This window comes from Theropithecus gelada, chromosome 7a (assembly GCF_003255815.1).
Source record: "Theropithecus gelada isolate Dixy chromosome 7a, Tgel_1.0, whole genome shotgun sequence".
Lineage (NCBI taxonomy): Eukaryota > Metazoa > Chordata > Mammalia > Primates > Cercopithecidae > Theropithecus > Theropithecus gelada.
In genome coordinates, this window is record NC_037674.1 from 24846317 (window position 1) to 24868751 (window position 22435).

The 22435-nt window shown below is 34.6% G+C and overlaps 1 protein-coding gene across 2 annotated transcripts in view; it reads right to left on the reverse strand.

The window, feature by feature from the left end:
- The window catches only part of FAM227B (family with sequence similarity 227 member B), a 279192-nt gene that overhangs the window by 167851 nt on the left and 88906 nt on the right, over nucleotides 1-22435 (reverse strand). For both annotated transcript variants that reach the window (XM_025390814.1, XM_025390815.1), the window contains one exon: nucleotides 17067-17204. In XM_025390814.1, coding sequence (XP_025246599.1) covers nucleotides 17067-17204 — 138 coding nt within the window. The remainder of the gene's footprint in view (nucleotides 1-17066; nucleotides 17205-22435) is intronic.

Consider the following 22435-nt stretch of genomic DNA (forward strand, 5'->3'; position numbering starts at 1 on the left):
TTCCAAAACTGATGTTACCTCTGCCTACACTCATGAGGAGGGTATTATACAAGGGCTACATACCAGAAGGCGGGGATCACTGGAAGCCATTTTACAGGCTGCCTAATCCAAGTCATAAACTAGATGTTTTTAATGTCACTGCCATAAGCTGGGATTCTACAGGGTCTAATAAGCATAATTCATGGCTTTCAGTGGAGATCCATTCAGCAGAGAAAGAGATGAAATATGTATATTCTCTGTGGAAACATTCTTGCTTCTTCCTTGAGGGATACTGCGTGGTCCATTCCTACACAGGATAATTAAGAAAAGGTTTGAACCACAGTCTGGACTTCCTATTAGCCTGAGATGTGCCTACTTAGAACTCCCAATGTAGCTGAAAAACTAACAATATCCCTTTGCCTTCACATGAAGCAAATTACCCTGCCATCAGACTCAACGTGAAGATAATCCTCCCTTTAGCTGCCCTGCCTCAAGAGAATAAGATCATAGATGCCAGCTGGAATTCCTTTGGGCCATAGAGTGTTTTGTTCTACACAATGAAGGCAATAAGCCACAATTTACCCAAGACCATCTGAGAACAAGACCTAAAAAGACTTGAAAACAATTGATTTCAATGGTAGGTGCACACTGGTATCCCCTGTTCTATATATAATATATATATATATATATTGCCTCTGCCTACACTCATGAGGAGAGTATTATACAAGGGCATACATACCAGAAGGCAGGGATCACTGGAAGCCATTTTACAGGCTGCCTAATCCAAGTCATAAACTTGGATTACATATATATAGAGAGAACAGGGGATATATATATACACACACATATATATACACACACACACATATACACACACACACAGAGAGAGAGAGAGAGAGAGAGAGAGAGAGACAGACAGTGAGACAGAGAGAGAAACAGAGAAAGAGAGTTAGGCCCCAACGCAGGCCAGTTACATCAGTGTATATGAGAGGCGGCCCATGCAGTGGTATTTTTAAAATTCCCCAGCAGATTCTAATGTGCCTCTGCAGTTGAGAACTAATTAGGTAAATACAAACAACAACAAAAACCAAAAAAACTTCTTCTGAAACTATGCCTGCTTCTTCATATTTGTCTCTTCTTTAAACACCTTGAAAGGCCTTATACCCTCCCAGTCCCTCCCACTCCTAGGTTTTCCTAGATGCCTCTGTATTTTCTGCTATTCACAACTGGGGCTCACAGGAAATGCACACACTAGAAAGAGAGCTACAATTGTTTTTGCATCAGAGTGATTATGGAATACAAAGTGCATAAAAGTTCTCCCTCCCCCACCACAGTCCATTCTCAAATAGAACAGTCAGAGTGATTCTGTTAAAATATATTTCAGATCATGCATCCTCTGTTTAAAACTGCAATTGTTTTCTATATTCTTCAGAATAGGAGCCTGTCCTTATAGTGGCTAAGGAGTGGCCATGGAAGAAGGTGAGTAATTAAAAACTTTGCTGCTGAATTAGGTGGGCAAAATAACAAGAAAAAGTAATAAAAATCTAGAGAAATTATGCAAGTTGTTTGGCCGATATCCCGGAATTATCAGTTCATTTTAAAGAAATACTGGATACTATAGACAATATTTAATGGGTACAATCATTATTAGAATCATACTCAGAGGAAAAGGCATAGCTCTACATTGAAAAATGACAAATGAATGTACCTTTTTATGTTTGAAGTAAATATATTTAGGGCATGTACATATCACCTTAATAATTCTTCACTTGACTGAAATTTTTCCATTAATCAACCAATTAATAGATACAACTAGGCTAGATGAGAGGGCTTCTACTTTACTATTACTTCTTTATTATATATCTCCTATTGTTGATTGTTTTTGGTTACTTCAATTTTTTTACTAAGATAAATATGAACAATTTATATATGCTTCTTTATATTTCTGATTTTCTTAGGACGATTACAGGAAATAAAATTGAAAAACCGATTTTCTGAAAGTTTTTTCCAGAGTACATTTTAATTAGCAGTGCCGGGAGTAAATATTCTTATTTTTATACTCAAAATTTAGTCAGCTCTTATTCTTGTCTCTTCTTCCCTTTGACTCTGTGAATATGGTAAATCACCAACACTCAGCTAACTTCTTTCTCAACATCCATTCAGATTCATTGCTTTCTTCGTCCTTCTACAGCTTTATTACTTCATGCCTAGAATTTAGCAATAGTTCCTTAATCTTTCTTGTTTCAAATTCCTTCCCATCTCATATGCTGCCTAATTCTTTAATCTTCTTATAATACTGCTTTGACTATTTCAGTTGCCAACTGAAGACCCATATTGGCTCTTTTTTGCCTATTGGGTTTAGTTTAAATCTCTTAAACTAGCACCCAAAGCTGTCAAACAGTTGGCTCTAACGTGACTGTCCAATCTTCTCACTGTTCAATATAAACCTCATAGTTTCTTTAGTTCATTGTATGTATCATGATTTACACAAGTTGTAAATTGATTCTGCCTTTGAGTTTTGTCTATACTGTCCCCACTGCTTAGAATATCTCTACGTCGTACTTTCAATCAATCCATACCCTGCTCTGCTCTTAAGGACAAAGCTCAAGTTTAATGAGCTATTCCCAAACTTGCCCCTGCCTTATAACAATTTTTTTCCTTCTCTGAATCCTATTGCACTCTAATATAGTAATTGATTGCACACACACACACACACACACACACATATATATGCAATGTTTATGTATACGTGTCTTCATCTACTTCAGTTAAACAAGCATATATTGACAATTCTACCATGTTTGTATCAGGCACTGTATGATAAATATATGTTGAGTGTGAAAAAAGTAAAAATAACTATTGCCTTTTTAAAATTCTGCATGGAATCTAGTAGGGAAATAGAACCTCAACAAGTACTTAATACTATTAATACTTGCTTACTAATTGACCCATATTAATAATCTATTGATAAAATATATAATAAATTTTATATACAAAGATCTTTCCAGTCTTGTAATCATGCCTACATAATCTTATCTATTGCTATACAAAGGTCTGTGTTATATATTGGCGAGTTCCTTTAGAATCTGTTTTTAAAAATATGCTATTTAACAAATGCAGCAATCACTATGTGAGGTAAAAACACATCTATATTTTTATAAAATTCTGTCAGTCACAGGTTTGAGAGCACAAAATATTTGATAGCATTGATAGTGATGCTAGTCCTGTATACAGTTTAAATAGCATCCATTAGGAAAGGCAAGAGATCAAAACTTTTTGAAGTACTTCATCTCTTATCCTTGAAAACTTAGTGTGTTCAGCAATTCATGCTCATAGGCCTTCTTAGAATGAATCGTGTAACAATTGTGTAACATTTTTCAGCTTTTCTCCCTGTTCTTTATTCCTCTCTGTCATTGTTTTGCTAGGTGACAGTGCTTATCTCAATTCAACTTTAAGTTTCTACAGTTAACAACGGTAATTGTTCATTTTTCATATTTCTCATTTATTGTACATGTCACTCAACTAGCTACTCATTTGTCCAACTTTTATGATATTGCTCTACAATGAAAAAAGAAAAATGTTACTGTTTTGCTAATAAATCTTCCTAATTAGCTCCATTCACTGTTTCAAAAATAATATTTAGTTTTTTATTCTCTTTCAGAACAGAAATATTTATCATGTTTTAATGTTATTAAGGTTAAATCACAGGTGATATTTTATTGTCTTCTAAATACTTCTTTATTTTCAAATTTTCTACATTAATATATATGATCTTTATTATCAGAATAACAATGGCAAATGTGGTTGAAAAAATTATCTTCTCCATATTCAGTTTTTATGGAGCTGGAAGAGTGGGATGTTGGTGCCGCATTGATGTAATAAATAGCATGGTCTTCTACATGAATGACCAAACCTGGTACCCACATTGCTCATCTCATTCAATTAACTAAACTCGCTGAAACTCTATAATTTCATAACAATGTAGTCATTGTTACCATATTTTAGTGGTGACTGTGTCCTGAATCTTCTTTTGAATCTGTTCCTTTTTCCAGTAATCACCAAGATTGCTCAACTCTTCTTACCTAATGTCCCTGTCTCATCTCTTCCTCACTACTTTCATGACCTCATTAAGTTGTACCTAAAGTTTAGCAATAGCATCCTATTTGTTTTTCTGTTCCAGGTCCTCATTGTCTCAATTCCTGTTTAGTTACCTAATATTCCTAAAACGTCATTTAAACTATGTCAATTACTAATTGTAGAACCCACGTGGTCTCTCTAGGGCTGACTGAATTTGGGTAAAATTCTTTAAACTGGAAATCAAAACCATCAACAAATTGGTTCCATCCATCCGGTCCAATCTCCTCACTGTTCATAAACTTCATAGTCTGCTTAGACCATTGTTCATGTCATTTTGTATACATACCATACTTCGTCCTGTCTCCGGGATTTGTCTATATTGTCTCTATCATCCAGAATGTCTCAACTTCTCACTATCAACCAATACCCTGCTCTGCCATCAAGAACAAAATCAAGATTCTCCTCTTCAATGAATTATTACCAGACTTGGTCCTGTCTTACAATGATTTTTCTCTTCTGTAAATTCCCACTGCATGTCAATCTATGCCATTGATCTAGCATTTAGAGAATTTTTATCTCTATCTCAATAGAGGATGGATAGGCATACCTATATGTCTATCCATGCATCTACACTTATCTACCTAAGCAACACAAATACACACATACTTATATAAATATATGTCCACATCTATTTCAGTTACACAAATATATAAAGGGGTCTGGGTATGTATGTATGTGTATATATATATGTGTGTGTGTGTGTGTGTGTGTGTGTGTGTGTGGTCAATAGTGCAGTGTCAGACACTATAATAGTGATAATAAAATCTATGCCTCAAAATTTAAAACAATTACATACCTATAGATATATAACCAATTTTATGAAGATCAGATTTGGAACAAATGAGCCTTTGGAACCACTAAGAACCATAAGTGATAGCTGACAGACTGTCAAGAAAAAAACTTCCTAAGTCTTTAGCATGTCAATTGTAGAGCACATGCGTAAGTTACCATTGTGCTTTGACCCTAACAGCAATTTTAATGCTTGAGTCTTATATATAAATATGCATATATCAAACAACTGCCAAACCAGTATCATCTCTATTGCCTTAGTGGGAGACACACACACACACACCCTAAACATAGACTCAGCAATAAATTCAAAAAATTCAATTGAATAGAGAAATGTGTATTGTCAAGAACTGCAATTTCAGTCTCATCTTTGTTGCAAACTTTCTGGTTGACTTCATTCTGTGTTTAACAAGGTCCAGTATTGTCCTGTAAGTCCATGTTACAAGATGGACTTTATTAGTGAAAACTTTTCCTAACATTTTGCTAGATTTATACATTGCACTGATTTACTCTAATGAAAACTTAACTGCCCTCTTAGGATACTGCTTCCTCTGCAGTCCTCTCAGTTGGAGGCTCTTTTTTTTTCCCCTCACACAGTATTCATACCACAGTCGAGAGGTGTGCGGTAGGTATATGTATGCCTACTACACATTCTATATAACTTATTTAATCACATTTGTTGGTTATTGTCTGTCTCTCCTCACTAGCCCATAAGTTCCATAAGGAAAAGCATACTGTCTGTTTTGTTCCCTTATGTATCCAAAGCTCCTTTAAGACTATCTGTTAAGCACTCAGTAAATATATTTAATACTCAAGAAATAAAAGGACTCAGTAAATGTTCATCGCACTCAGCAAATATTTATTAAACTAATGGACAAACCAATTTCAATTCAGTGACAGAATGATAGGCACATCTCACTGCAAAGAGTCATTCTAATACCTAAGCATGATACAAATGTGATTGTTGCAAATGAATAGAAATATATCACCTTGTTTTGTGCAAACTGATAACTAAATCTCTCAGGTAGTCAAACTCTTAGCATTCACTTCTTTATAACACAGGATTTTCATGTCATTTAGTATAATATGCTAATAATTCATTTCATAATATAATGGAAACCCACTGTTTTAAAATTAAACTCAGCCCCTCTGACTACTGCTACCAACCAACAGACCAATATATCTGGGGGAGGTATTTGCAGGTGATCTTATGGTAGACATGGAAAATTATCTTGGAAGTTAAATAACTTGAAATTGCTTGGTAAGCATGGCATCAAAGCAAAAGGAGACAAAATGTGTTTGAAATATACATATTCTCTAAATTATGATGAAATCTAACTCATAATAATCTGAATAGTTCCGTTAAATTTCTACCAAATTTCTGGTTCTCTGGGCTACTCTATGCTTTATATTATTCACTCTGCTTCTGTTCATATAGTCTTTCTCTACATAGTATAAAATACAATTAACAACAATACAACCTATTAAATTGCTACCACAATGGGAGTTTGTATGTCTGACCATCTTAAAGCACATTTCTGGGGTTTCCTCACTCCTTAGCTGTGCAAATTTCTTGGTTTTCTTTTAATGATGTATAATGAAAAGCATAATGTGGAAATTTTACTGGCTTAGTTCTCAAAGTGCTATTTGATATCTTACTTTTAATGGTTTCTTTTTTATTATCCCTGAGCATTGCTAATAGTGAAGAGGTAGCAAAATTAGAGGTGCAGACTAAAATCTGGGCTGGGCACGGTGGCTCATGCTGTAATCCCAGCACTCTGGGAGGCAAACGTGGGCAGATCACTTGAGGTCAGGAGTTTGAGACCAGTCTGGCCCACATGGAGAATCCCTGTTTTTACTAAAAATACAAAAATTAGCTGAATATGGTGGTGCATGCCTGTAGTCCCAGCTACTTGGGAGACTGAGGCAGAAGAATTGCTTGAACCTAAGAGGCAGAGGTTGCAGTGAGACAAGATCCCACCACTACACTTCAGCCTGGGTGACAGAGTGAGACTCTGTCTCAAAAAATAAAGTAAAAATAAAATAAAATCCAAGTAGCTCTTTATAACATAAGGAATCCTAAACCATCTGGCTATTACTTTGAATATTTCTGTAACATGTCATTTGCTAAATATCACCTAGTACTTGTGTATGAGTAACTACTGTGTTTCTTTTTAATTTTTATCTCCCTACAGTGCCAAGTACAGTAACGTGTACTAGGTACATAAAAGTACATGTTAGTTGAATATGAGGATTTTTCTTATTGCTTGTGGTTTAAGCTATAGTTTACAAAAATAATGAGATTTGTTAGTGTTTTAACATTAAAATCCAGACAAAGAGAAAAAATTAGATTTAGCAACTGGGGGAGAGGTATAAAAAGAGTTTTTAAAAATGATCTTTATTTGAGTTCAAAAGCTTAAATGGCATTGTACCACAATAAAGAAATTAACATTAAAACTTTAGTCTTGTAAATAATCTAACAATACACTGTTTAAGAAGAGCTGGCTTATAAATCATGAGTCATTCCAGATACTGAAATTCTATAACTGCTTACATTCCAGTCCTAAAAAGGGAGATATCATGACGTTCTGTTTGGAAGGCAAATTTTAACTATCCACGGTGTGTTTATTTCATTAAAATAAAACAGAAAGTCCTCTTTGTTAAAATTCTGGAAAAAAGTTAACTTCACATTACAATAAGCATCTCAAATGTTGAAAAAACGAAATCATGTTTTAAATATGTTTTAGATTAGAAGAAGCAATTCTAAGACAGCAGTATATATGGAGCACAGAATATTTCTTTTAAGTCATATATACGTATATGCATTCATGTGTACATATACTAATGTTTTACCCCAGTTCCGCTCTTTATCTGCCTTAGCTTTCCTCCAGCACACAGAATAAGGTTTTAGTATACACAGAGTCTCACACACACACACACACACACACACACAGACAGCTATAGAGAAGGAAGAGTTCTCAGATTATGAATCCTAAACCACCAGTCTCTATCACTAATTACACCTGAACAGTCAGCAATCACTTTGGAAGATTGTTCAGCACCTATGGATAGAAGTCATTAAACAACAAAATGTTAGAAAAGGGGAATATAGAAATATTCTACTCACCTCATTTTTCAGTTGTAAAAATAAAGCTCAGAGGGGTTGTATGACCTGCTCAAAGACATTCAAGTTCTTTATGTGCAAGTTGAATACATTAGAGCAGATGAAACATTAGGGACTATAGTATAGAAATGCCTCCAAAGAAAAACATACTTATGGCACCAGTAAATACATGATCTGAATCTTATGTTCAAAGAATTCTCCACAATGATGACTGTATCCAGACTGGGGGTAAGGAACACAGAAACTGTAAAGCAACAAACAGTATAGGGAAGCTCTCAGATACCATGAGCCAAGTCCCTTTGCAATGATTTCCTATAGGATAGGAATGTTTTAATTTCTCACTGTCAATCCACACCCTGCTCTGCCATCAAAGACAAAATCAATGAGTTGGGGGGGAGGCACTCACTGACCACTAACTGATATAAAAACACAGAAGATAGTTTTAAAAGTAGATTAAAGCTCTGGAGAAATATGAGATGCTCAAAGTTCAAAAAAGAAACTCATAAATTTGAACAAACTTCTTTCTTAAGTAGATTTCCTAGTAGTCACAATCTAAGCAGAAGATTACAGAAAAAATACCTCTTTAGTGATCTTTATCTTTCTGAAATGGTACAACAACTTCGCTTTTAATTCTACCATCAGAAACAGTGGTGTGTGGTTGACATGTAATTCTCGATGGAGGCTGTGTGGCCTCCTACTAGCCTTTCTGGCCTTTCTACTAGCATCTTTCTTCATTCACCCTCACCTATTAAAATTTAATCCAGGAAAAGACATAAAAACTCATTCACATTTGCCATAAATGAAGGATTAAGGCTATGGTAACTCTCACAAGTTACAACACTTATTCTATGATGATAATTTTAAACCTTAATATAATTACAAGCCTGTAAACTCAAATGGCTGATAGGCAGTATGTGAAGTGGTTATGAGTTCAGCTCTATGGCCAAAATTTCTTGAATTTCAATTCATATTCTAGCACTGATCAGTTATGTGGCTTCGGGAAAGTTACTTAACTTATATTTTGGTTTCATCACTTATAAAATGAAGATGATAATAAAAGTCACCTGTCACATAAAAAGATTACTCATTTATGAGAGTAAGGCATAGCCTTAGCTCTATTAAGTTAACACACTTTATCAAGTACATATTTCAAACTGAAGATTTTCCCAGGTTGAACATGAATTATTAAATTAAAATTTGAGCAATAAATTAAAAGAAACAGCCACTATAACCTGGCCCTTGCTCCCACAGCTTAGACCATCTCATCCAGAAACAAAAAAATCTTGTCATGTTTTAGCATCAGATACAAAAAGTATATTTCAAATATTTAGGGATAAATAAAATATATAATACATTTTCAAGCTTTCCATTTAAAAGGCACAGAGTGCCAAGTTGAAAAAAGAATCAAGACCCAATAGTTTGCTATCTTCAAGAGATCCATCTCACGTGAAATGACACCCATAGACTCAAAATAAAGGGATGGAAAAGGATCTGTCAGCCAAATGGAAAACAAAAAGAGCAAGGGTTACTATTCTTATATCAGACAAAACAGACTCTAAAACAACAATAATCAAAAAGGACAAAGAAGGGCATTACATAATGATAAAGTATTCAATACAACAAAAAGACTTAACTATCCTAAATATACATACACCCAATAAAAATGCAAAATAAAAATAGTTTTTTTCCTATATAGTAGCATGAATAATCAAAATTGAAAGTTTAAAATGCCATGTATAATTGGAAAAAGATGTGTCTGTACAGTAAAAACTAGAAAACACTGCTGAGAGAAATTAAAGAAGCATTATATAAATATAGGCATATTCTATGTTTGTGAACTGAAAAACTCATTTTGTTAAGATACCAATTCTCCCCAACTTGATCAATACAATGTATTTAAAATGAAGATGACCAAGTATATATTTTAGAAACTGACTAGCAGTTTTTCAAATTTATATTGAAATGAAAAGAATCTAGAATAATCAAAATAATTGTGTAAAAGAAGCACAAAGCTGGAGGACTTATAGTACCTGACTTCAAGATACATTATTAAACTACAGTTTTAAAGGTAGCTGGTTATTGGCATCAATGGAACAGAATACAGAGAACAGACATAAACCAATATGTATGGTCAATTGATTTCTAAGATAATTCGATGAGGAGAGGAAAATCTTTTCAACAAATGGTGCTGAAGCAATATGCAAAGAAGTGATTCTTAATGTTTATACATATAATTAAGAAAAATTACTCAAAATGAATTAGAGACCTAAAAGTAAGAGCTACAACTGTAAACTATAAAGCTATATACTATAAGATTTCTAGAAGAAAATATAAAATATATTAGTGAAATTTGGTTTACAAATATTATTAAATAGAATGCAAAAAGCACAAACTATATTAAAAAATTGATAAATGGGTTTCTTCTAATTATAAACTTTTGCTCTTTAAAAGATGTTATTAAGAAATGAAAGGGCAAGCCACATACTGGGAAAAACATTTGCAAAATATATATCTGAAAAAGGAACTGTTTCTAAACATATGAATAACTTCTTTCTAGGCTGCAGTGAGTTATGATCATGCCACTGTACTCCAGCCTGGGCGACAGAGCAAGATCCTGTCTTTAAAAACGAGCTAACTAAAAAAAACTAAAAAACAAACAAACAAAAAACGAACTAACTAAATAAATAAGCATAAAATATATAAAGAACTCTTATAACTCAATAAGAAGACAAACAACTCAAATAAAAATGGCCAAGATATTTGAACCAACACTTCAGCAGACACTCAATAACCTGTGAGAGCAGCTGTGAGGGCAGAACCCCACAAAGCCACAGGGGTGAAACTGCTCAAGGCCTTTGATGCCCATCCTTTGCACCAGTGTGCCCTAGATGTGGGACATAAAGTCAAAGGAGGTTATTTTGGAGCTTTAAGATACATGGATGGCAAATAAGCACATGAAAAGAAGCAAATAAGCACATGAAAAGAAGCTCATCATGATTGGTCATTAGAGAAATTAAAATAAAACCTAACTAAATACCAGTATATAACTCACAAGAATAGCTAAAATTAAAAAGACCATACCAAGTGTTAGTAAGGAAGTAGAGTAACTATAACTTGTATAGTGGTAGAAATGTAAAATTTTGGATAAGATATTGGCAATTTCTTAAAATGTTATACATACGTGATATAGTTTGGATATCTACCCCCAACCAAATCTCATGTTGAAATGTAATCCCCAATGTTGGATGTGGGGCCTGGTAGGAGGTGGCTGGATCATGGGGGCAGATCCCTCAAGAATGGCTTGGGCCATTCCCTTGGTGATAAGTGAGTTCTTGCTCTGAGTTCACATGAGGTCTGGTTGTTTAAAATTGTGTGGCACCACTGCCCCCCTCTTGCTTGATCCTGCTTTTGCCATGTGACACGACTGCTCTCCCTTCACCTTCTGCCATGATTGTAAGCTTCCTGAGGCCTCTCTAGAAGCTGTGCTTCCTGAGGCCTCTCTGCCAGCGCTGTGCTTCCTGTAAAGCCTCTAGAACCATGAGCCAATTAAACCTCTGTTTGTTGTAAATTACCTAGTCACAGGTATTCTTTTATAGCAATACAAGAATGGACTAATACAGAAAGTAGGTACCAGGAGTAGGGCATTGCTGTAAAGATACCTGAAAATGCACAAGCAGATTTGGAACTGCATAATGGGCAGAGGCTGGAAGAGTGTGGAAGGCTCAGAAGAGGACAGGAAGATGAGGGAAAGTTCAGAACTTCTTGGAAACTAGTTAAATGGTTGTGGTCAAAATGCTGACAGTGAAGCCCAGGCTGATGAGGTCTCAGATGGAAATTTATTGGGAACTGGAGCAAAGGTAACCTGTGTTGTGCCTTACCAAAGAACTTGGCTGCATTGTTTCCCTACCCTAGGGATCCGTGAAAGCTTGAACCTCAGAGTGATAATTTAGGGTATCTGGTGGAAGACATTTCTAGGCAACAGGGTATTCAAGATGTAACCCTGGCTGCTTGTAACAGCTGACACTCAGATGCAGGAGCAAAGAAATGATCGATGTGGAACTCATATTTAAACAAGAAGCATAACATAAAAGTTTAGAAAATTGGCAACCTAGCCATGTGGCAGAGAAAAATAAGGCTTTTTTGGGAGAATAATTCAAGTAGGCTTTATAGCAATCGCTTGCTAGAGAAATTTGCATAACAAAAAGGGAGTCAAGTGCTAATAGCCAAGACAATGGGAAAAAGACTTTGAAAGCATCCCAGAAATCTAAGACACAGGCCCTCTAGTTACAGGCCCTGAGGCCTAGGAAGACTAAAAGATTTTATGGGTCAGGCCCAGGGACCTGCTGCCCTGCACAGTCTTGGGCCGCTGCTCTCTGCATCCCAGCTGCTTCAGTTCTAGCTGGGGCTTTAAAAGGCCCAGGTACAGCTTGAGCTGCCACTTTGGAGAATGCAAGCTATAAAATTTGGCAGCTTCCTCATGGTGTTAAGCCTGTAGGTGCACAGAATGCAAGAGTGAAGAATGTTTTGCAGCCTCTGCTTAGATTTGAGGATGTATGAAAAAGCCTGGTTGCCCAAGAAGACGCCTGCTGCAGGGGCAGAGCCTTCATAGATAACCTTTATTAGGGCAGTAAAGAGGGAAAATGTAGGGTAAGAGCCCCCACACAGAGTACCCACTGGGACACTGCCTAGTCGAGCTGTGAGAAGGGGCCACTGCCCTCCAGACCCGAGAATGGTAGATCTACTGGCAGCTTGCACCCTGAACCTGAAAAAGCCACAGGCACTCAATAACCCATGAGAGCAGCTGTGGGGGCAGAACCCCACAAAGCCACAGGAGTGAAGCTGCCCAAGGCGTTTGGTGCCCATCCTTTGCATCAGTGTGCCCTAGATGTGGGACATAAAGTCAACGGAGGTTATTTTGGAGCTTTAAGATTTAGTGACTGCTCTGCCAGGTTTGAACTTGCATTGGGCCTTCAGTTCTTTTCTTTTGGCTGATTTCTCCCTTTTGGAGTGGCAATGTTAACCCAATGCCTACACTCCCATTGTATTTTGGAAGTAAGTAACTTGTTTTTGACCTTACAGGCTCATAGGCTGAAGAGACTTGCCTTGTTTTAGATGAGACTTTGGACTTTTGAGTTAATGCTGGAATGAGTTAAGATTTTTGGGTACTGTTGGGAAAGCATGATTGTATTTTGCAATGTGAGAAGGACAAGATTTGGGAGGGGTCGGGGGTGAAATGATATAGTTTGGATATTTGTCCCTGTCCAAATCTCATGCTGAAATGTAATCTCCAGTGTTGGAGGTGGGGTGTGGGGGGAAGTGGTTGGATCATGAAGGCAGAGCCCTCATGAATGACTTGGGCCGTCCCTTGGTGATAAGTAAGCTCTCACTCTGGGTTAACATAAAATTTGGTTGTTTAAAAGGGTGTGGCACCTCCCTTCCACTTTCTCTCACTTGCTTCTTCTTTCACCATGTGATGTGCCTGCTCCCCCTTTGCCTTCTGCCATGAGTGCAAGCTTCCTGAGGCCTTCCTAGAAGCTGAGCAGATACCAACACCATGCTTTCTGTAAAGCCTGCAGAACCATTAGCCAATTAAGCCTCTTTTTTCCTAAATTACCCAGGTTCAGATATTTATTTATAGCAATGTAAGAATGACCTCATATACTACATAACCATGCTGCTCTGCCATCCCACTACTAGATATTTATCAAAGAGAAATAAAATTCTATATCCAAACAAATACTTGTATATAAATGTTCATAGCAGCTATATTTATAATAGCCAAATACTGAAAACAATACAAATATCCACCAAGAGATGAATGAACAAATCATATTATAGTCCCACTATGGAGGACTACTATTCAGCAATACAAAGGAACAGATTATTAATACATGTAACAACATGAATGAATCTCACAATAATTATGTGGAATAAAAAATGTTAGTTGAAAAACAGCATGCACTCTATATAATTTCATTTATGTAAAATTCTAGAAAATTGCAATCTAACCTATAGTGACAAAAATCACATAAATGATTGCCTGGGAATTGGTGGCAAGAAGGAATTACAAAAAAAGCATAACGAACTTTTGAGAGAGATAGATATGTTTTTTAGTTCAAATTGTAATGGCTTTAAAAATTTATACATATGTCAAAACTCATCAAATTTTACACTTTAAATATACGCAGTTTATTGTACACCAATTAGATCTCAAAAAAGCTGAGAAAAACATGTAATTATTTGAAACAAAAGTCATGACACTATATAACATGAGGCTATTATTTATGTAGATATATTTGACAATAGCACAAAAGACAAGGGGGTGTATATGTAACTATATTGCTCCAAGGTCCTACATTTTAAGTGAAGTAGGACAATATTAACTTTAGATAGTATTTTGATAATTTAAGAATGCATTTTGTAAGCATTAAAGTGGCCTCAAAAAATACAAAAGTGGTATAGGTAAATAGCCAACAGAGGAATTAAAATAGAATGACAAAAATATTCAATTAACCAAAAGAAGACAGGAAAGTATAACTGAAAAACAAAGAACAGATGGAATAAATCTCTAAACAAATAGAAACTAGTAGAAATAAGATTAACCATATCAATAATTACTTTAAACGTAAATGAAGTAACACTCCCAATTAAAGTGAAGAGATTGTCATCCTGAATTAAAAAAAAACAAGACTCAACTACAGTTCATTTACAAAAAGTATGCTTTATAAGAACATGAACTAGTTACATGTAAAATGATGAGAAAAGATACCATGTGAACCACAAGCATTGGAAATCTGAAGTGTCTATATTAAGATCGGACAAAATAGAACTCAAAAAAAGGAGAATTATCATAGTTACAAGGGAACATTTTATACTAAAGGAAAAACTTAATAAAAGTATATTTGCTCAATAATTTTAAAATGGCTACTGCAAAAATCAATAACATGAAAGGGAGAAATAGATAATCCTAAAATTATATTTTAATATCCCCTCCAGTAATTAACAGAACTAAATAAAATATCAATGAAGACATAAAATTAGGGTGAGCAAAATTTTTCTATAAAAGGCAAGTCAGTATTATAGGATTTTCAGACCAATGTAGTCTCTGTCGCATATTCTTTATTTTGTTTTATATTTTTGTTTTTTTACAACCCTTAAAAATGTAAAAACCATTCTAAGTTCATAGAATGTATAAAAACATGCTACACACCAGATTTAATCCACAGGCTACAGTTAGCTGACTCGATACAGAAGATCTGAATAATACTATTAGCCACCTTGATCTGAGATTTTTTTTTTTAACTGCAGATATACATTCTTCTCAAGTATACATGGAATGTTCACCAAGACAGACCACATCCTGGACCATAAAACAAGTCTCAATACATTGCAAAAGATCATACAGAGTATGTCCTCAGACCACAGTTTTTTAAATTAGAAATCAGTAATTTTAAGATATCTAGAAAAGTCCCAAACATTTGGAAATTAAACAACACTTTTCTAAATAACCCTACTTTGACCTACTGATGGGTCAAAGTAGGAATTATAGTAAATATTAGAACATTTTAAATTAAGTGATAAAATACAACATATCTAAATACAACACACTTAAAGCAGTGCTTAGGGAAATTTAATCTTTAATTGCTTACGTGAAAAAAGAAAAAAGAAAATGATTCAAAGAACAAGGAAAATATAAATAATTGGTAGGTAAAGGATATATGGAGTTCTTTATGCTATTCTTATCACTTTTCTGTTACTTAAAATTAAAAAGAAAATGGAAAGTTCATAAAAAATCTCTTAATTTAGTTAGTCACATGTGAGGGTGAGAAGCAAAAACAGATAAACAAAATTGGCTCAAGGTAGTAGACTACTCCTCTTTCTATTAGAAATCCCAGAAATGAGCCCCCCACCCCCCAGAACAAATATGTATGAAGTTTTGTTAAACCACTGAGAGTGACAGCAAACAAGAAAATTTCTTGTAACTAATAAAAGATAGAAATCATATTGGATGATATATACTGGGATAAGAATATAGAAGACCACAGTTAAAACAGTGATGCTCTAAATTCAAAATTCTCAGATCTGAAGAATAATAATTAACTAATTAAATAATTCCAGAATCAGAGATTAACTAAAGAATAACTTCCCAAAGAGTAGGCTGGGTAGGTTAATTCCTCCTCTTCCTTGGCCTATATCAAGGTATAGGTTAGAAAGCTATTTCCCTCTGCATTAGTGGTTTGTTAACATTGCCTGCACATGAATTCATCTGAGGCACTGAGGAGCTTTAAACATTACTCAGCCTAGATTCTAATTTAACCGGTCAGACATGAAACCTGAGCATTAGACTTATGTTTGGTATTAAAGAAATAGCATAAACAGGAGGGAAATAAATTTGCCTTATAAAGCTTATTAATGTAGAGTAACTGAGGACTTTGGTCCTGGCACAAGAATTTGGCATGTGGCTCAAAGGAACAGAAAAGAATATTAAAATGTAAATGAATGGGTATTTCAAGTAGGCTATAAGTGGACTATTTAATAAATGGATCATTTGGGAAAAAAAAACCCATCATATTGGAATACAACTATGCTGCTTATAACAAAGAGTTAAATTAAATATGGAAATTTAAAAATACTAGAAAAAATGTAGGTATTTTTATAATCTTAGTTAAGTCTTGACAAACACACCACAAAACTGAAACCCTAAAGAAAACATAATTTAAATGAACAAAGTAAAAAATGTAAATTTATCTATTGAGACAACACATGATTAACAGTTAGCAACACAAGTAAAAGTGAGAATATCTGTAGTATACATAAAGACAAAAAGGATAAAAATTTTAAAAAATCATTATTTTATAACACGCAAATGGAAAAAGGACTTAAGTGTGTACCACTATAACATCAATCTATAAATCAAATGTTACTAAAATAACATTTAAAAATAAATAAGTAAATCATTAGAAAATTCTGCCTAATAAATAACTTAATTGATTTTTGCTACCTATTCCATTTTGCAGTATACAAAAACTTTACTTACTAGTTGTTATACGTTCTTGACTGTCTGCAATTCTTTCCTTTACTGATTTTGCAGGTGCTTTTTTGCTACCATGAATAGTGGTTGTGCAGAGTTCTTTCAGTTTCCAGTGAGTCCAAAAGCCTTTTTGAGGTTTTAAACCTGTTAACATAAAATACATATTTAGCCAAATAAATTCGGATTTTGAAAATACCTTTTAATTTGTCAAAGCATTTTTATGATAATTATACATTTCATCCTCACAACAAAAAAGTTCCTTTTTTGTTCCTTTTAAGCTGTGTAGGATTAGATAAGTCATTTAACCACTCTAAACATCTGTATCCTCAGCAATAAAAATAAGAATAATATAAATTATTTTTAAATATATGTAAAGTATGGTAAATGGGAAAGCACTACACAAATATGAACTAATATTATTATTATTATGTTAATAATTATGACTATAAACTATCATGCTCATAAATGTAGCCAATATTTTCTCAGCGGTGAGTGTTCAATGAGGATTATTCACTAGACTGGGCCATCAAATTATAATTTTCTAAATGTTTTTAGATACAGTTATCACTTATTTAGCAGAAGACTTCAGTTTGATTCACTTGAGTGCTTCTAGATAGATTGCCTATGTTTTAAAATATTGTGCATTAAGAGAAAAATTGAAGTATAGCAAGGCCAACAGATCAGCAGATTGAGTTTGTAAAGATGGTTTATTAGTCACAGTTCCCAAGAGTAGGGGGATATCATGCCACAGGGGGCCACATGGGCAAGCCCTGGGGCCAGTCAGGAGACAGAGAAAGAGGGGATAACTGTGGGTAAGAGTCTTTATTGTGCTTTCCTTAGGAAGGAAGAGGCAAGGCAAGAAGGCCTATGGTTGACTAGTTTTAATAATTTCAGCAGGCTTAAGTGCGTAGGAGCTATGCCTAGTCTGGTACCTAGTCCCAGAGCCAAATAAAGTAAGAGCCAAATAAAGGAAATGGTTGTGTGTGACCTCTGAACTGGTTGGTTTAAAAATCAAAAAGCATTTAAAAAACATGCTCATGGGCAAGTTGCCTCTAGGAATTAACTAACCGAAGGAAGTGCGGTCCTTCTAGGGTCATCAAGGTCCCAGATGTCCAAGTATCAGAATATAGAAAATAAAATACATGGTTAATACTGTCCAGTATTGAATAAACCCTACTTGGTCCTGATATATAAAGAGAGAGAGGGCGTACTATGTACCAAACTATGTGCTGGACACAAGGGGCACAAAATTCATTTAAATCTAGTCCCTGTCTGCCATCAAGGCAGATGTGAAATTATTTAGCATAGTGCCTGATCCACAGTAAGCACTTAATATAAGTTAGTTTTACTGTTACTTTTTTTTTTTTTTTTTTTGCAAATTAGCCACTGGTTGATATCTGACTACATTCCAACATTATTTACAAGTTTTAATTAATACTGGTCACAAAACATGAATTGTTCCAAAGAATGACATTAATATAGAGCCACAACATTTGAAATTTATATTTTCACATTGCCAATTTTTAAAAACTAAACTCTAGTAGGATCTATTCAAGCATTTCCTAGGAAATTGTTATCCTATGGGATTTAGAAACAAATGGTATATAAAATAAGGGAGCTAAAAACCTAAAATGTCTTTGCAATTATTTGATAACTTACATATATTCTAATTTTCATTTTTCATTTTATAAAATTTATACAGACATATAATTTAAAGAGTGAAACTATATATCAAACTATTTGTTTAATTTCCAAAGTCTCATAGTTCCTCACATATCCCCAACACTGCATCTTGCTTTCCAGAATCAACTATCTTTATTTGGGACCCATAACCATAACAGACAAAAAAAGGGCTATATTGTTAGATTTTGATGTGTTAATTTTAGGCATTATCTATTGACGTCCAACTAGGGAAGATAAAAGATTTAATGATCTTTCACTATCTTATCTCATTATCACCACATACAAGCTAACTTCCTATTCTTTACATAATATCAACTGTTATAATTTTCATTGTGTGAATATCAGCATTTACATTATTATAACTACATAAAATCTTGTTGACAGCTAAACTAGTTCTCTCTTTTTGAATATACAGAATAATGTGGAGAATTGAGACTTTAAAAATGAATCTGCTATGCTTATTTTCTTAAGAAAATTTCTTTATCTGAAGTTAATAATTGTTGGATGCTTTTGTTTTCTTATGTTCTATGTACTTATAATTAACTTAACTCCAAACTACTCCCCCCACTATTGTCTAAATTGCTTTTGAATATATTCAGATGCATCAGAGATTCTTTCAGTTTAATATTCTTGGAGACATGTCTCCCAAAGCCTGCCAATGTGCTCAAATCTGAACAAATTTTTTCATTAGGCTTGTGCAGTTATCATCTAGGGAGCTCCCTTCACCATTATTTTGGGGATTCAATTTACATGTCCCATGTGTTTAAGCCTCCAATCTTGGACTCTCATCTTAACCTCTTCGTTAATTTGTGCCTTATTTTGGTGTTTTTTTTCCTCCCATAACTTGATGAGAAAAGATGTATATAAGTTAACAATGTCTTTAGTTCATCCTTACACTTACCTGACAAATTGGTTGGGTCTAGGGTCCTAGGTTATAAATAGTTCTCCCTTAGAATTTGCAAGACATTGTTCCGTTCTCTTCCTTCTTTCAAAGTTGCTGATAAGAGGAACGATACAATTCTGTTTCTTAATCCTTCTGTTCTCTGGGAGTTTTTTTCAGCATTTGCTTTTTGTTCTCTGGGTTCTGAGGACTCACAACAATTTACTGTGGCATACAGCAATTTTTATCCATTGTCCTAAGCACTAAATAATCTCTTTCAAACTGGAAATTCAAGATTTTCAAGCATGGAACACTTCTTGAAATAATTCTTTGATTATTTCTTACTTTCCTTTCTCTCTGTTCTCTATTTGAATATAATATAGAGAACTGAGATGTCAAAAACAAAAAGGCTTCTAAAGGGTTAGTTTCTTCCCATTTGAGATGGATGCCTAAATAGATCACTGGTCTTCAGTCTTTATACTTTTTTGAAAATACACATTAAAGGCCATAAATTACCTTCCAAGAACCTTAGCTGTCATCTTATATATTTTGAGACATAGTATTTATTCTTGTCAACTTGTTCAAAACTAGTTTCTATTTCTCTAATTTCCATTATGATTTCTTCTTTGAAGACTGAGTTAGTAGGCACATATTTCTTATTTTATTTTTTCATTAACTTTTAAGTTCCAGGGAACATGTGTGGATGTGCAGGTTTGTTACATAGGTAAACACGTACTATGGTGATTTGCTGCACAGATCCCCATCACCTAGGTACTAAGCCCAGCATCCATTAGCTATTCTTCCTGATGCTCTCCCTCCCTCTGCATCCCCCAAAGACCCTAGTGTGTGTTGTTCCCCTGCATATGTCCGTGTGTTCTCATTGTTCAGCTCCCACTTATAAGTGAGAACACGCAGTGTTTGGTTTTCTGTTCCTGGGTTAGTTTGCTGAGGAAAATAGCTTCCAGGTCCATCCATATCCTTGCAAAGGGCATGATCTCATTCCTTTTTGTGGTTGCATAGTATTCCATGGTGTATATGTACCGCATATTCTTCATCCAGCCTATCATTGATGGGCATTTGGGTTGATTCTATGTCTTTGCTATTGTGAATAGTACTGTAATGAACATACATGTACATGTCTTTATAATAGAATGATTTATATTTCTTTGGGTATATACCCAGTGATCGCAATGCCTCTCCAGCAAGGGAACAGAACTGGGTGGAGGCTGAGATAGATGACCATGTTATTAGGCACATATTTCTTTTTATTATTATTATACTTTCAGTTCTGGGGTACATGTGCAGAACGTGCAGGTTTGTTACATAGTTATACACAGAGGAACATATTTTAAATTTTCAACTTACATAAAGACATTTCCTATTTTTTGGTCATAGTTTCTAACATACTGCATTGCATTCAATGAATGATTCCATATGATTTAAATCTCTTGAAAGCTGGAAGTATTTGATTTTTGACTGAATATAAAAAGAATTTTTATAAATATTTTGTGTTTGAAAGTAATGTATATTTTTCAATTGTAGTGTTCTATGTGTATATATTACTTCATGCTTGTTAATCATGTTATTTAAATCGTTTATACCTGTCCTAGGTTTCATTTTTTTGCTTGCTTCTTCTATTAATTACTAAGAGTTGTACATTTCTTTCTGAACTATTTTTTGTCTTATCATTACCCACAATCTTCCAGAATTATTATGGCTATGCCAATAATTGAGATGATGTTCTTAGGTTCATACAAATTCTTTGATGAGGTGCCTATTCAATTATTTTCAAAATTATTTATTTATTTAACTTTACATTCTGGGATACATGTGCAGAATGTACAGGTTTGTTACATAGGTATCCATGTGCCATGGTCATTTGCTGCACCTATGAACCTGTCACCTAGGTTTTAAGCCCTGCATGCATTAGCAATTTGTCCTGATGCTCTCCCTTCTCTCACCTCATCCGTTACTCCCTCAACAGGCCCTGGTGTGTGTGTTTCTCATCCCTGTGTTCATGTGTTCTCATTGTTCAACTCCCACTTAGGAGTGAGAACATGAGGTGTTTGGTTTTCTGTTCCTGTGTTAGTTTTCTGAGGATGATGGCTTCTAGCTTCATCCATGTCCCTGCGGAGGACATGATCTGATTCTTTTTTGTGGCTGCATAGTATTCCATTGTGTATATGTAACATATTTTCTTTATCCAGTCTATCATTGATGGGAATTTGGGCTGGTTTCACGTCTTTGATACTGTGAATAGTGCTGAAATAAACATACACGTGCATGTATCTTTATAATATAATGATTTATATTCCTTTGGGTATATATCTAGCAATGGAATTGCTGGATCAAATGGTATTTCTGGTTCCAGATCCTTCAGGAATTGCCACGCTGTCTTCCACAGTGGTTGAACTAATTTACATTCCCACCAACAATGTTAAAGTCTTCCTATTTCTCCACAGCCTCACCATCTGTTGTTTCTTGACTTTTTAATAACCACCATTCTGACTGGTGTGAGATGGTATCTTACTGTGGCTTTGATTTGCATTTCTCTAATGATCAGTGGCTTTTTTTGATATATTTGTTGGCTGCATAAATATCTTCTTTTGAGAAGTGTCTGTTCATATATTTTGCCCACTTTTTGATGGGGTTGTTTTTTCTTGTAAATTTGTTTAAGTTCCTTGTATATTCTGGATATTAAACCTTTGTCAGATGGGTAGCTTACAAAAATTTTCCCCCATTCTGTAGGTTGCCTGTTTGCTCTGATGATCTCTTGCCGTGCAGAAGTTCTTTAGTTTAATTAGATCCCATT